This window comes from Sturnira hondurensis, unplaced genomic scaffold (genome assembly GCF_014824575.4).
Source record: "Sturnira hondurensis isolate 20B ecotype Veracruz unplaced genomic scaffold, ASM1482457v3 Scaffold0021354, whole genome shotgun sequence".
Lineage (NCBI taxonomy): Eukaryota > Metazoa > Chordata > Mammalia > Chiroptera > Phyllostomidae > Sturnira > Sturnira hondurensis.
The window spans coordinates 3300212-3315540 of record NW_028093985.1 but is presented as its reverse complement, the minus strand read 5'-3'; the positions used below and the strand labels follow the sequence as shown (position 1 = coordinate 3315540).

General features: G+C 37.2%; 1 protein-coding gene across 3 annotated transcripts in view; it reads left to right on the top strand.

Annotated features, from left to right (window-relative positions):
- CERT1 (ceramide transporter 1) overlaps positions 1–14421 on the top strand; it is a 112409-nt gene extending 97988 nt beyond the window's left edge. For 2 of the 3 annotated variants that reach the window (XM_037032290.1, XM_037032288.1), the window contains 6 exons: positions 567–699; positions 1572–1642; positions 4139–4267; positions 4829–4958; positions 6107–6243; positions 11343–14421. In XM_037032290.1, coding sequence (XP_036888185.1) covers positions 567–699; positions 1572–1642; positions 4139–4267; positions 4829–4958; positions 6107–6234 — 591 coding nt within the window. In that variant the 3' untranslated portion in view covers positions 6235–6243; positions 11343–14421. The remainder of the gene's footprint in view (positions 1–566; positions 700–1571; positions 1643–4138; positions 4268–4828; positions 4959–6106; positions 6244–11342) is intronic. The other variant, XM_037032289.1, reaches the window with a different exon arrangement.
- Positions 14422–15329: the final 908 nt, after the last annotated feature.

The following is a 15329-nucleotide window of genomic DNA, read 5'->3' as shown; positions in this document are numbered from 1 at the left end:
AAATTTTGTAATAATTAATTTTAATCAGCCTGTTAGATATACAACCTCAGTACTTAAAGCAAGAGAGCAAAAATCTTTATTCCATTGTAGCTTTCAGTCATCAATTCAACAAGTAATTGCTTTACTGTGTTTCAAACACCGTTCTGAATGCCAGAGGTATTGGTTGAACAGAAGCCACCTTAAACCAGCATCCCAAAGGAGATTACGTACTAACCGGGCTTATTTGCCCTTCGTAGCTGTGTCAGACAGCCTTCGAGAATGTTCAGTAAATAATGCCTGATTTAAATGGATTTAACTACTTTTTAACAGCTCACGGTAATTATTTATTACATGCATATTTTTTGTAGTTAAAGTTTACCTTGGGTTTATAATTTTAAATATCTTTATGTTTGTGTTAACAATCTAAAATGTTAAATGTACTTTTAGAAGAATATTTATGTTCCATAAAGAGATTTTCATAAATAAAATTCTAAAATGCTGTTCAATTTAAGAACATGCTTTCAAGTTTGTACTTTAGGAGTTTGATTTTTATTTTTTAAACAGGTTTTTAACTATGTCCCATGTAGGTATATAGGAGAGAAGTAGAAGAAAATGGGATTGTTCTCGATCCTTTGAAAGCTACCCATGCAGTTAAAGGAGTTACTGGACACGAGGTCTGCAATTACTTCTGGAATGTTGATGTTCGCAATGATTGGGAAAGTAAGCTGCTGTTACTAATATATTTTAATATAATTACTGCTTTTAATTTAATAGCAAATCCAACTTGGTTTTCTGCATATAATATCTAGTTTACAAAGTCAGTGTAGAATATATCTAGAGAATCATGTAGGGGACTGATAATGCTTTACATTTAAATAGAGCTTTTCACAGTATAAAATTCTTCTTAGTATATTGTAGCATTTGATTTAATACCTCAGTAATCCTGCATTGGTAGGTAGTGAAGTAAAATTCACACAGGTCAAGTGACTCGTCAAGGCCACAGAACTAGTTAATGGGCATTCCAGGCCTAAAATTAAGGCTTCTGTTTTATCTACTTTTCTCCTAGACTGTTATGTTCCCCTGGTGAATCCTAGGTGAGTCCTGCTGTGGTTTATTTAGTTCCTTTGGCGTGGGCTTTCCCTTGAGCACCACATTCCATAAATAGGTGCCTCTGAGCATCATGAGATGTGTGTATCAGTGGCAGTTTGACACTCTTTTTGCGTACAGTCACCTGAGCCCAGATAGAACAGTTTATTCAGCTTCAGTAAATTGGGGGGGGGGGTACAGCATCAGGGAATAACTTGTGCTGCATAGTACAGTATGATCAGAATTAAATTGCTATCTTGCTATAGAAGCTAAAGAGTAGACCAAAGGAAATGTGATTTGCCAGTGGTCAGGTCTCCCAGCACTATCTATAGCCCTAATAACTAGGTATTGAACTACCTTCAATGTCAACTTAGCCCAAGTGGGGCAGAATCCTGTTTGTTCTACAATAATGTTCATTTATAACTGACTTTCAGTGTAAGTCAATCAATCACATTCTAGGAAAAAGATAATATGTCTTTTTGACTAATATTTTCTCTTTATTTTAGCAACTATAGAAAACTTTCATGTGGTGGAAACATTAGCTGATAATGCAATCATCATTTATCAAACACACAAGGTAAATATATCTTCGGTCCAAAAGGATTCCGCTGTAGTTCAGACTGAAGCATAGAAATTGTCTAAAGTAAAATTGGCAGAAAATTAAATGCCAGAAAAGATCTAAAAATTTTATTAATAATTCAGAAATCCAAATATTTTTCTGGCTTCTAGTCTCTTTCTCTATAGGAGATAAATGATAGTGAATATCAAAGTGAATTGTAGTTTCCTGTAATAGCAGTATAATAAGGAAAGAGGAAAATATGTTATTAGCCTATGTTAAGACCAATAGATGTGAAAGTGATCTTAAGTGTATTATCTGAAAGCAATGGAAAATTGCTGAGCATGACTATTGAGAGGTTGGTCATGTACCAGAGTACACAGAAACATGGTCATCTAAATTGGTTCCCTTTCCCTTCATTTCTTCCTCTGTTAATCTAGGTTTAAAATTTTAGAATTAATATTTATCTTACTCTGTTCTACTCTCTTCCCCTTCTGAAAATTGCCAAATAATATTTCGCATAAAGAATAATAAAATACCCTGGCTGGTGTAGCTCAGTGGATTGAGCACTGGCCTGTGAACTAAAAAGTCGCTGGTTCGATTTCCACTTAGGACACATGCCTGGGTTGCATGCCAAGTCCCCAGTTGGAGGCATGCAAGAGGCAGAACCAATTGATGTTTCTCTCCCTCCCCTCTCTCTAAAAGTAAACAAAAATCCTTTAAAAAAGAATAATAAAATGAATTAAAGCCCTGGCTTGTGTAGCTCAGTGGATTGAGCGTGGGCCTGTGAAGCAAAAGGCTGCTGGTTTAATTCCCAGTCAGGGCACATGCCTGGGTTGTAGGCCAGGTCCCCAGTAGGGGGCACATGAGAGGCAACCACACACTGATGTTTCTCTCCCTGTCTTTCTCCCTCCTTCCCTTCTCTCTAAAAATAAATAAAATTTCTTAAATGAATTAAAATTTTGGAGAGATCTACCAGAAGCAATATTTTATGTTATACAGGAAATACAACGATTCAATAAGTACTTTATTATTCTCTTTTTCAAATGATTTTTAATTGAATATGTGAAAAAAATTGAGGTTTGCTCTGTATTTCTTAAGCTCAGTCTTGTCACCTGAGGCATCTTATATCTAATAACTGATATCTAATAACTGATATCTAATATGAGCCATGCTTCATTTTATGTGGTAACTTCTTAAGAAACGTGTAACAGTGAAGGTCCTATTTCAGCATACAGATTTGAGGGAAAGTCTAAGTGAAATCTAAAATTTAGTAGTTGTTAAAACATCAATTACTTGCCCTGTATGTTAGAATGAAAATTAAATGGCCAATACTTTAGATTCAGAATTGTGTTTATTACCTGAAGATTACTGATCCTGGAAGACAATCTGCTGCAAGATTTATTTCACTTGGTAAATAGTAGATGGAGGGGAAAACTACATAGGTTATATTGTTTATTTCTTTAAATCTATTAAAATAATGTATTTTATCAGTAACAAAACTTGTTATAATTATTTGAATAAATAAATTATCCTGGGGTTTTTTTTCAACAAAATCCAAAAACACTATACATCTTTTTCTTTAAATTTAGCTTTGTTTTATAATATGGCCTTAAATAGGACTATGCATCTTCTAGTATTTAAGTTATTTGCACCCTTTAGAAATCTGTCTTCATCCTTGTGGATTTTCATTTACTAGCTGTAACATGACTAAATTTTCCTTTATTATTGGCTTCATATTCATTTCTCTGACACTATTTTTGTTGACTTCGTGAAGTTTTATATCTTTAAAAGATAAACCTTTCACTTTACATATGATTTGTGTTATATTGACACTGAGTTGTTGGCTCTATTTTGTGCTCAACAATTAGAATCTCTCAAACTGCCCAGAGTTCCAGTTCTCTGCGACCTAGGTACTACATCATTCCAACAGTACTTTACCCTCCTGTACCCTGAAGTTCAAAGATTCTGTCGCACTGATTGGGAATTCTTTAAAGGTGACTGTGCTATCAAAAGAGCAGACTTCTTTGCCTAAAATCTTTGCTTTAAAGTCTCTGAACAGTTTAAGCTGAGCTTTAATACTAAACTTAAAAACAAGATGTTACCAGGGCCTGTGGAAGGGGGCAGTGGGGTGCCTGCCATTGCTTAACAGGTAGAGTTTCTGTTTGGGAAGATAAAAAATTTTGGAAGTAGGTATTGGTGATGTTTATGTAACATTGTGAATATAATTAATACTACTGAATTGTACACGTAAAAATGGTTTCAATAGCAGATAACCACAATTTTTTAAAAAAAATATAGAACCTTATTCCTTTGGTAATTGTTCAACAAAATCCATTAACTCAGTGTTTAAAATTAATTCTTTGGTGGGTGATATCAGGTGCTCTTCATTTAAAATTTGACATATTCTGCCTTCAACTAAAATAATTTATTGATTTTACATTTATTTCTGTTAGTTCCATATTACACATGAGTAAAAAGTAGTTAAATTTTCAAATGATTTTACTTCTTTCACAGAGAGTGTGGCCTGCTTCTCAGCGAGATGTATTATACCTTTCTGCCATTCGAAAGATACCAGCTTTGACTGAAAATGACCCTGAGACTTGGATAGTTTGTAATTTTTCTGTGGATCATGACAGTGCTCCGGTAAGTACACTCTGTAAAATACATGTAGTTGTAGAATATAAAGCTGACTATACAATACAGTGTGAAAGGGGCTAAACACGTGCCCCCCCCCACACACACACACACACGGGTACTAGATTCGATCATGATTCTTAGATTCTGTGTTATGTTGGCCTCGTGGAATAACACAGTCCACGGGCTATCTGAGGGACAGTGGGCATGGCTCTGACCATTTCAGCAGGTCCACTTTCCTTTGCTGCTGAGGTGAGGTGAGACAGAGCTGATGGGTAATACGTGTAGACCACTTCTCACAGTTGCTTCTCAAGCCATTATCAGCTACTGACAAAACCTCTGTAGTTTGTATCTCTATTTAGCTCTATTTACTATGTAATAGGAGGGAAAATCATTTCTTGTGTTGTATTAGCTTCACATGTGTTCTTTCTTGGTATTTCCAAGATTTTGTGGGAGATTTTGATGAGTTCCAGTTTCGGTAAAGCTAGTGTAGAGTGAGACCAGTAGAGATTACAAAATACTGGGTGTCTGCTCTACTGGTGTTTTGTTGCTATTTTTTTGTTTCTGTAGCTGAACAATCGATGTGTCCGTGCCAAAATAAATATCGCTATGATTTGTCAAACCTTGGTAAGCCCACCAGAGGGAAACCAGGAGATTAGCAGGGACAACATTTTATGCAAGATTACGTATGTAGCTAATGGTATGTATTTCAGTTGTTTGTTTTTGCTACTTGGTAATGTGGATGTTCTTAGAATGATCTACATGATGACTGATCACTTGGAGAAATACCATCACAAATGCCTTCTGAGTGTTTATTCTTTAGATAAGTAATTTTTAATTTGGAAAGATGTATATCAAAACTATTGGGAAACTTTTGATATATGCATACCTGAAATTAACCCCAGAAGTACTATATCAGAATTTTTTAATCTGGGGCTGGATAGGAAGATTGTTTTAAACCTTTAATAAACCTTGATAAAAAAGTTTTAAAACTTTATATCAAGAATACTATCACATATCCTTGTTTTTTTGTTTTTTAATCCCCACCCAAAGACATTTTTTTCCCATTGGTTTTTAGAAAGAGGGGTTTACAGAGAGGGCAAAGTAGGGGGAAAGAGAGGGAGAAACACGGATTGGCAGCCTTTCCGTACACACCTAAACAGTTTCCAACCGAAGACCAAATCTGCAAGCCAGGTATTTGCCCTCATCAGAAATCAAACCCTCACCCTTTTGGTTTGCAGAATGATATCCAGCCAACTGAGCCACCAGCCAGGGCTATTCTTGGTTTTAAGAACCGTTTTATTAAATATTTACTTAAGAGAATATATGTAGAATTAGGAATGTAAGCAACAGTGGGGAAGGAAATTTCTTATTGTCTGGCTTGCTCATTTCTATGTCATTGATTGGTCATTCATCCTTAATTAGTTGCTAGGTACATATTTCTTTATGTCAGCCTGCTACTGGGCAGCCCTGTTGCTTTGATTCCTTACTACATCCATTTTCTCCCTGCAGTAGGTTTTGAAGTCCGTCCAATCAAGAGACATTTATGCCTGAGCAAGTTAGTATTTAATTACAGTAGAGTTTGATGAATAAATCTGTCTCGGGTAACCTAAAATGTAGCTATACTAATATTTACATATAATTTAGGGAAGTAAGAACACTTTAGAAAGATAATAGTGCTTTCTTATTTGCTATCTGTTCCTGCCTGGTGGTTAAAAAACTTTAAGAGATGCTGATTGTCCCAACATGAAGAATTTTTTAAAAGCAAAGGAACAAAATGAGTGAGTGCTGCATATGTATTTGGAGAATTATATCTTGGTATATTTAATTTTTTTCTTTAACTCACAGTGAACCCTGGAGGATGGGCACCAGCCTCCGTCTTAAGGGCAGTGGCAAAACGAGAGTATCCGAAGTTTCTAAAACGTTTTACTACTTATGTCCAAGAGAAAACAGCAGGAAAATCTATTTTGTTCTAGTATTAACAGGTACTGGAAGATACATGATATCTTTTTCTTAAACTTTGTCTGACATGATTCTATAGATGTTAAAATTTAGTTAACCGTTGAAAATAGTTTCTGTGTTTTATGGTGTTCCCAGATTAAAGAGTTAACAGTGTTTATAGCCTTAAAAGTTACTTTATCTTTCTGCATATATTAAATAATACCAGTTTATTTAAACAAATTTTAACATTATAGAACTCAAGAATTTCAGAAGTACAAACTTTCTATATCTTTTCCTCCATTGAAGTTACTGTTAGGTTTGTGGTATATTCTTCTAGAATTTTTTATATAATTATGTACTTATGAATATGTATTTTTGATTGTCTTAAAAATATGTTTATATTTGTTTTGTAGCTTGCTTTTCTACTTAATAGTATATTTTAACTATCATTCCATATAAAAATATGAGATGGTATACTGTCTCATTATATAAACATCTGTTACCTGAGTATTGCAGAATTTATTAACTAGTCCCCATGGTAACATTTGTGTTGGTTTCATATTTTTACTGTCAAGTTAATGCTACATTGAACATCTTTACACAAGGAGCAAGAATCTAAATTTCTGTAAGTCATATGTTAATATCATTCAGAAGTCAAATGTGTGAAAAGGTATATAGTAAATTTACCCCCTGCCCTCTGTTCACCCACGTTTGTCCCCCATCCACACACACAAAAGTGTATAACTGATATTAATAGTTTCTTGTGTATTTTTTCAGAAAAAATTTTAAAGATTCTATTTATTTACTTTTAGAGAGAGGGGAAGGGAGAAAGAGAGGGAGAGAAACATCAGTGTATGGTTGCCTCTTGCACACCCCCAACTGGGGACCTGGCCCGCAACCCAGGCATGTGCCCTGACTGGGAGTCCAACTGGTGATCTTTCAGTTCTCAGGCCGGCACTCAAGCCACACGAGCCAAGGCTAGAGATTTTTTTTTTTAATGCCTGAAAAGGCAAATACAGTTGTATTGCTCCCACGCATACTCTTGTTGTTGAAGAAAACATAGCATACTGAAAAAAACATACCATACTGTACACATCATTCTGTATCTTGTTTTTGCACTGTTTATTGTCTTGAAGGTCTTCACATATAGGTGGGAAGCTCATCATTCTTTTTTTAAGGTGATTCAGTATCTCGTTGTATAGCTGTACATAATTCATCTAAACTCCCTTTGTAAATATTACACTTGTTTTCCATTTTTTGTTAGAACAAATTGTGTTGTAGTTATATCCATGTGTCATTTTGCACTTGAGAGTTTATATGTGGGGTAAATTAGTTGATGTGACAGCACTGGCACTTTGGGGGGTGCGTTTGTAATTCAGGTATTGCCCTCCACGTGGGGCTGTAGTAATTTGCCATCGCTCCGGCGATAACGTGTCGGAGTGCCCATTTCCCTATACCCTCCCCCACAATGGGTTAAATGAAGCTTTCTGAGTTTTTCCAACTTGATAGCTAAAAAGTACGTTCGCCGTGTAGTTTTAACTGTATTTCTCTTATTATGAATGAGTTTGAGCATTTTTTTGGTTTGTTGGAGAACATTTGTGTAATTCTGTTTCTGTGAACTCTCAGTGTGTTAAATTTTAGTAGATATCACCGAAGTATAATTTACAGGCAGTTAATATATATGAATATCCTCTTCTTACCTACATTGAATGTTAGTTAAATCATTGGCTGAGAAATTTATGCTCTTGAGTCAATTTAATTAGATAAAAAAAATAGTTGTCAGTAATGATATAATGAATGCCTTTTAAAATTAAATTTAGTTTCTGATGCTATCTGTAGTATGTCTTTTTATTATTTTTTTAAATATATTTTATTGATTATACCATTACAGTTGTTCTATTCCCCCCCTTCATTCCCCTCCACCTGCACCCTCCCTCCCCCACCATTCTCCCCCCCTTAGTTTATAACCACGTGTCTCAAGGTCTTTGGATTCTATATTTCCCCCACTATTCTCGCCCTCCCCCCTATCTATTTTCTACCTACCCTCTATGCTATTTTCTGTGCCTTCTCCCCCCTTCTCCCCCTCCCACCCCCCTGTTTCTAACCCTCCATGTGTTCTTCATTTCTATGGTTCCACTCCTGATCTAGCTGTCCTCTTGGTTTGCTTTTGTTTTAGGTGTGGTTGTTAATAACTGTGTGTTTGCTGTCCTTTCACTGTTCATATTTTTCATCTTCTTTTTCTTATATAAGTCCCTTTAGCATTTCATATAATAAGGGCTTGGTGATGATGAACTCCTTGAACTTGACCTTATCTGAGAAGCACTTTATCTGTCCTTCCATTCTAAATGAAAGTTTTGCTGGATAAAGCAATCTTGGCTGTAGGTCTTTGGATTTCATGACTTGGAATACTTCTTTCCAGCCCCTTCTTGCCTGTAAGGTCTCTTTTGAGAAATCCGCTGACAGTCTGATGGGTACTCCTTTGTAGGTGACTGTCCCCTTATCCCTTGCTGCTTCTAGGATTCTCTCCTTCATTTTGGTCTTGGCTAATGTAATTATGATGTGCCTTGGTGTGTTCCTTCTTGGGTCCAACTTCTTTGGCACTCTCTGAGCTTCCTGGATTTCCTGGAAGTCTATTTCCTTTGCCAGACTGGGGAAGTTCTCCTTTATTATTTGTTCAAATACGTTTTCCACTCGCGGCTGTTTCTTTCCCCCTTCTGGTACCCCTATAATTCGGATGTTGGAACGTTTAAAGATGTCCTGGAGGTTCCTAAGCCTCTCCTCATTTTTTTGAATTCTCATTTCTTACTTCCTTTCTTTTCTGGTGGGATGTTTTGTTCTTCCTTCTGGTCCATTCCATTGATTTGAGTCCCAGTTTCCTTTCCATCACTATTGGTTTCCTGTGCATCTCCCTTCATTTCAATTAGTTTAGCCTTCATAAGTTCCTCTAATTTGTGACTATAATCTACCAGTTCTGTGAGCATCCTGATAAATAGTGTCCTGAATTGTGCTTCTGAGAGGCTGGCAATTTCTTGGTCGCTTAGAGTTATTGGCTCTGGGACTTTGAGTTCTTCTCGCGCCATCTTTCGGGTTGTTCGTGCCTGTTCCATAGCAGGATCAGAGCCCTAAAGTGTTCACTAGAACAGGGCAACTAAGTCGCTGGGTCGTAACGTTGTGTGTGGGGGCGGGGTCAAAGAGGGACTATGGCGTCCTGTCCGCTGCCTGCCGCCACGGCCCTCAACGGTGCCGCAGTTGCTGCCGTCACCGGGCCCACGCGCTTCGTCCCACTGCACGCGAGTGTGCCACCGCCGTCAGCCCTCGCCCCCTGGCGCCTGCGTGGTCTGTCTCACTGTGCGCGAATATGTGTCCACGGTCTGCCCCGCACCCCAACTGGTTCCCGTCTGCCTGTGCATCTGGGTCGGGGGCCCTGTCCTGCCCGACCCTGCTCGCTGCTGGCTCTGCCCCTCTTACCGTCCCCGTCGAACGGTTAGATGTAGTCGGACTTCTGTATAATTCAATTTTCTGTCCTTTGGTTGTGTCTTTGTTTCTCCAAATCTTTGTTGTATTCAAACTTGGTTGTGGGAGAAGGCACAGTGTTTCCACCTATGCCTCCATCTTGGCGGAAGTCCTTGTAGTATGTCTTTTTAAAAAAAACTCAAAAGCTAAATTTATTGTCAGATGCTAACACAAGGTTTATTGCATTGATGTCCCAAACACTTAGTTTTTCTTGGGAAAGAACTGACCTGAAGTGTTAAATAAGTTCTGGCCTTACTAATGTGAATGCTTAGTGTTTTGGTATATATAGCCTGACCTTGGAGGAATCTTCTCTCCTGACGCATAAATGTGTTGCACAAATGCACTATTTTTAGAATATTTTGTACTTGAGAATTGTTATGACTAGATTCCAGGCACACAATTTCTTACTGACTCTATCTCTGCTCTATATTTGTCAAACCAAAAACCTGATCCCACACTATGGCAGCAGGCTTGTCACCTTGCTTAGGTGTCTCTTCTCACGGCCTTAAGATTTTTAAAAAGTTGCTGTTTGCTGTGACCAAGACCAAGCATGCAGCTCTATCTGCTTTCTCTCTTCTTTACCTCTACCCCCAGCCTTGCTTATAAGCAGGACAGAAAATAATAACCATGTGTTATGCAGGAAAAAATCAGAATATAGTTATATAGAGAGAGGACATGCTCTCAACTATGTTTGAGAAGAATAGTGATTTTCTTAGACATTTGAAATATGCATACTAACGTATTACTATTTCATTTGGGTCAGTGTTTTATTGACTGTGTGTGTATACACTCTCTTCTTTAGTAGGCCTAGAAGGTTGGGGTTGAAATCTTTGAAAAAAATTGACTTCTGAGGCAGGAGGTAGCGTTGTTTGTGGACCTGTGAGCATATATATAAAGACAGAAAAGAAAAGACTCGTTGGTTAAAACCCCGCTCAGCCGTGAGTCCCGCTTGAGCTCTTTTCCGACAGGGAGCCAGACTCACACTAACGTGTAGAGAAGATCTTTGTTCCCCTGAAGTCATACTTGTTTCATAACAGTTTGGGAAGCTGTCTATATGAAGTGGATTCTAGCATTGAAACCTTAGGAAAACTAACATTGTTGGTTTTGGTGATGGAGAAATAGTAATTTTTAATAGTATCATCTTTAGAGAAATTCCATAAAATTAATGATGTCCAAAGATATTAAAACCTCTTAGTCAAAATGCTTACACATTTGATGTGATCTGAGCATGCTGGTTTTCTACATTAAGGCAGGCCTCTTTCAGATCTTCGGTAAAATTTTAAAGTTCTTGAAAAATCGTATAGCATAATTTTTATTGAAGACTAAGAAGGAAATGTCAGTGCATGGGTTACATATCCAGAGACCTCTGGTTAATTCCCTCTTTGCTTACCTATAGCTCATTACCCTTTTAAAGTTTTTCTAACTTTCAAAGATTCCTTATTCTTTCTGTTCCGTCTGGTGGGATAATTTTTACATTCTTAAAGTTGAAAACTTTTTAAACATAAATTTTAATGAAGAATATGTACATTCCATGAATTCAAGGAGTGAAAAGAATCTGTTTTTGGTAGGTTTGCAGCTGTTGGTAAATATATATGGCTGAATTTTTTACTTGTCATTTTCTTTCCTACAGAGACTGAAGCAAGGCTGTGTGACATTCCATGTTGGAGGAAAAACTTAAAAAAATACCGAATGCTCTAAGCTGGAACGTAGGATCTCTAGCCTTGTCTATGGCCCAGCACCTTGGCCCTGTGTACAAAAATGAAGAAATGTTGCAACAGCAAAGCTGAACATCTGACACTAGCTCTCTCCTGCTAGCTCTCCACACTCAGCACATAACTATAAATACATGTAAAATTACATGTACATGGCTATATTTTTATTTGCTTGCTCCTAGAAGAGAAAAAAATCAATTTTGAATCACAACTAGAAATTGAAGCTTTAAGTGTTGGAAACTTTTTCAGAATTTTTAATTTAGTGTGGTCCAACCTAAGATCCTCAGTTGTATCAGGTTTTGTGCACAGAAGAAAAGCACAGAAGCCGAACGTGCACAAGGTGTACGCTTTCTGCGCACCAACTGCCTGGATGGGGTTCTTGTTTCAGGCCTGCAGTTAAACCTGTTTCCAGAACTGTGGGGTTTCTTTTTTTTGCTTTGCATAATCATAGAATTCATTGCTGCTGATTTCTATGATTCATGTTGTCATGAAAAGTATCTCTTAATGACTGAGGGCTGTCAATAACCTGTGATTTTTTTTTTCCGTAGTCTTACTCCCGTGAAGAACTTTGGTTCTGATGGAGAAGGAAGGAAAAGCTTTTTTCCCCCCTTGCTGTCTTTGTATTTTCTGCATTTTTAGTTGTACAATGTTGTGCTACAGCTTTTCTTGTTTGTTTGTTAGAAACACATTTTGGCAGTTCTTCAATTGGTCTTTCTTACCTTCACACAGAAACATCTGCACAAACCTTGTGGGTATAAACTGTTTCCTGGTAAAATGATCAGGGTAAAATGAGCTTACATTTTTATGAAATTTGTGAGAGAATATATAGTTATTACTTGTGAAAGCAAATCAGTTGGATTTTGACCTTTTATTCACTATTTGTAGTATTCAGTAACAGGTGTGTTTTTGTTTTTTCTAATTTGGGTTAGTTTAAAAGGTATGTTGCAAGGCATGCCTGGAAAATGTGAGCAAGGTCCCTGTTTGCCTCTGATCAGAAACTGCAGCAGAGCAGTGAAGGATCCCCTGTGAAATTCTTTCCTTCATTGCTGTAAAAACGTAAATGTATAATACTTTTTTTAGTTTTGTTAGTTTTCAGCCTCTGATAAAAACCTTGAAACGTGGAGTTGAGGCAAGGAATTTTACTCATTGAAGTAGAAATGACTGCCCACTTCAAAACCTTCGTTATGTTTATACACAAACGTGCTTACAGAAGTCAGAGGCATTTTGTAGATGCTTTTCTGACTTGTTCATCTTTGTAGAGACACAGAAATCAGATCCATTTTGTAAAGCAGAAAGTCGTGTCACGTGGAACATGTCTTGTATATATTTCATACATGGTAATGGAGTCTTAATGATAAATGCAAGGTGATAATTTAATGATGGGATTAGTCTGATCACTTAATATGCACAATCCTGGAAGTAAATTACTTGCATCAGATATAGTGCTATTTATTATTCTGTACAGAGAGAAAAATACATATAAAACATATGCTTAACATTACATGCACGCAGATTTCATGCTCCATAAATCTTTTCTATTTTTAATTTACTTTCTCTAAATGATGTGCATGGACTATGCCTTATTACAGAACAATGCCGTTCGTAGTTGGACTGTGTGGAAAAGTGCCTGTGGGGGTAACGCCAGTCAGGCAAATGGGACAGATTATCATATCGGTTTACCACATCACCATTTAACATTTTGTATTGTGCTGTTTTAAAAAGGAAAATTTATACCTCAGATGTGTATTTTATTTTACAATCAGCTGTGGGCTGGGGTGTGGGAGTGTGGGAGGGTTAGGGAGGGAAGGCACAGTCACCGTAAACACTGATGGGAATCTTCAAAAAATTCCGCATGCCCACTGTAGCTATTTCTCTGTTTGCCATTTTTTTCGGGTAACTATCATGAACACAGACAAGTAACTTTTTCATAACTAAATTGGATAGCTTTATTTTACAAAGGTATGGAAAGTTTACAAAGCAGTATCTAAATCTAATTATCGTTTGTTGCATTTGCACTAAATGTTAATGATATACTTTTGCAGTTTATTCTGTAAATAAAATGATTACACTAAAATATTTGTATTAAAAAAGAAAAAAAGATACATTTTACCTTTAGATAATGGCACTGGTACTTCACTAGAGTTAATCTTGTCCAACCAGATAGAGAAATTAGTAGGAGAACGTGAAAAGAATTTAAAAGGGGTCAAATTTTAGAGAGGTGCCAGCCCTGTAGCCAGCATTCAGACCCTCTAGAATTATTTCCATATGGCGAGTTCCTGCATACTCTGAATACACATGGTGTTTTCTCATCCCCGGTTATTTCCTACTTCTCTTCCCCAAGCCAAAAAAAAGGATCTTTTTACTCTCTTTTCTACTCAGTTACCCTTTTATACTGCAATAGAAACTTAAAAAATTTTGGTGATGAGGGGGTTTTGTTCCCTGAGCGAGAACACGGTGTTTTAGTTAGAATTCAGGACTCCCAAATTTGAGAGCAGGGTCATCCTAGCAGCTCCAGGTTTGGGATGGCCAGACGGGGGCAGCCGGAGCAAGGAGGGGGTTGGCGGGGAGAGGTGTAAGAGTACAAAGGAAGGAAAACGGGGAAAGGGTTTCCCATTGTTTGGTTTCATCAGCTAATCTGTACACCTATACAACATCAGTGTCAATTTGCTATTGAGAATTTTTAGTTGGGGTGAGCTGGTTCTCTCGTGAAATTGTGCTGGTTATCTTTAAGCTTATCGGTTGTTTGTCCAGTTAAACACTTTCACCAGTATTTAGTCCAAATTGTACAGATGATGTCTTTGGATTATTGTCATTGTTCGTCCACAAACTCAAAACATAATCATTTTAAAGTACCTTGGGAGTGTAGAGGGTGTAACTATTCTATAATAGCTTTATGATCCTGATGATGTTTTTTAAAAATAATAAAAGTTGGATCTTCCATGTTACAATCACAAAATTAAGACCAGTATTTAAAAGCAGAAAAGTATTAAAATATTATGGACAAATGTGCTTGTTTGGTTGTTTTTCTTAACCTCCAGATACTGCCCTACATAATTCTCTTGAGTTAGTCAAGAGCTTGAAGTACTCCAATTCAGTGGTCTTCAAACTGCAGGTTGTAACCCAGTTAGGGACCAAGAAAACTGTTAATGACTTGTGATCTGATTCTTAGCAAAATAGGATGATGGAATAATCAAGTACATAAAATGTAATAAAGGTAAATACTTTGGGAATTTTTTTTGTATGTACAAACGTGTATGTGTAGTGGGTTACGATTTAAAATGAATTTCTTACTATGAGTTGTAGTCCAAAAGTTTGGGGTTTTTTTAAGATTTTTTTTATTTTTTATTTAATTGTTGTTCAAGTACAGTTTTCTTTTACTCCCATCCCAGCCAAACCCCACCCCGCCAGCCCTCCCCATTTCTCTCCCATTTCCATCCCCCTAGTTATTGTCCATGTGTCCTTTGTATTTGTTTCTGTAAATCCTTCCCCTTTTTCTCTGAGGTTCCCTCCCCTCTCCCCTCTGGTCCTTGTTAGCCTGTTCTCTATTTCAGTATCTTTGGTTATATTTTGCTTGTTCAGGTTTCTGTTAAAGGTGAGATCATATGGTATTTGTCTTTCACCGCCTGGCTTATTCCACTCAGCATAATGCTCTCCAGTTCCATCCATGCTGTTGCAAAGGGTACGAGCTCCTTTCTTTCTAAGATTTTATTATGTTTAGAGAGGGAAAAAACATCAATGTGTGATTGCCTCTCACATGTCCCCTACTGGGTACCTGGCCTGCAACCCAGTCATGTGCCCTGACTGGGACTGGAACCAAGGACCCTTTGCTTTGGTTCACAGGCTGGCATTCAATCCACTGAGCCACACCAGCCAGGGCCAAAAGTTTTGATTTTTGTTTTGTTTTG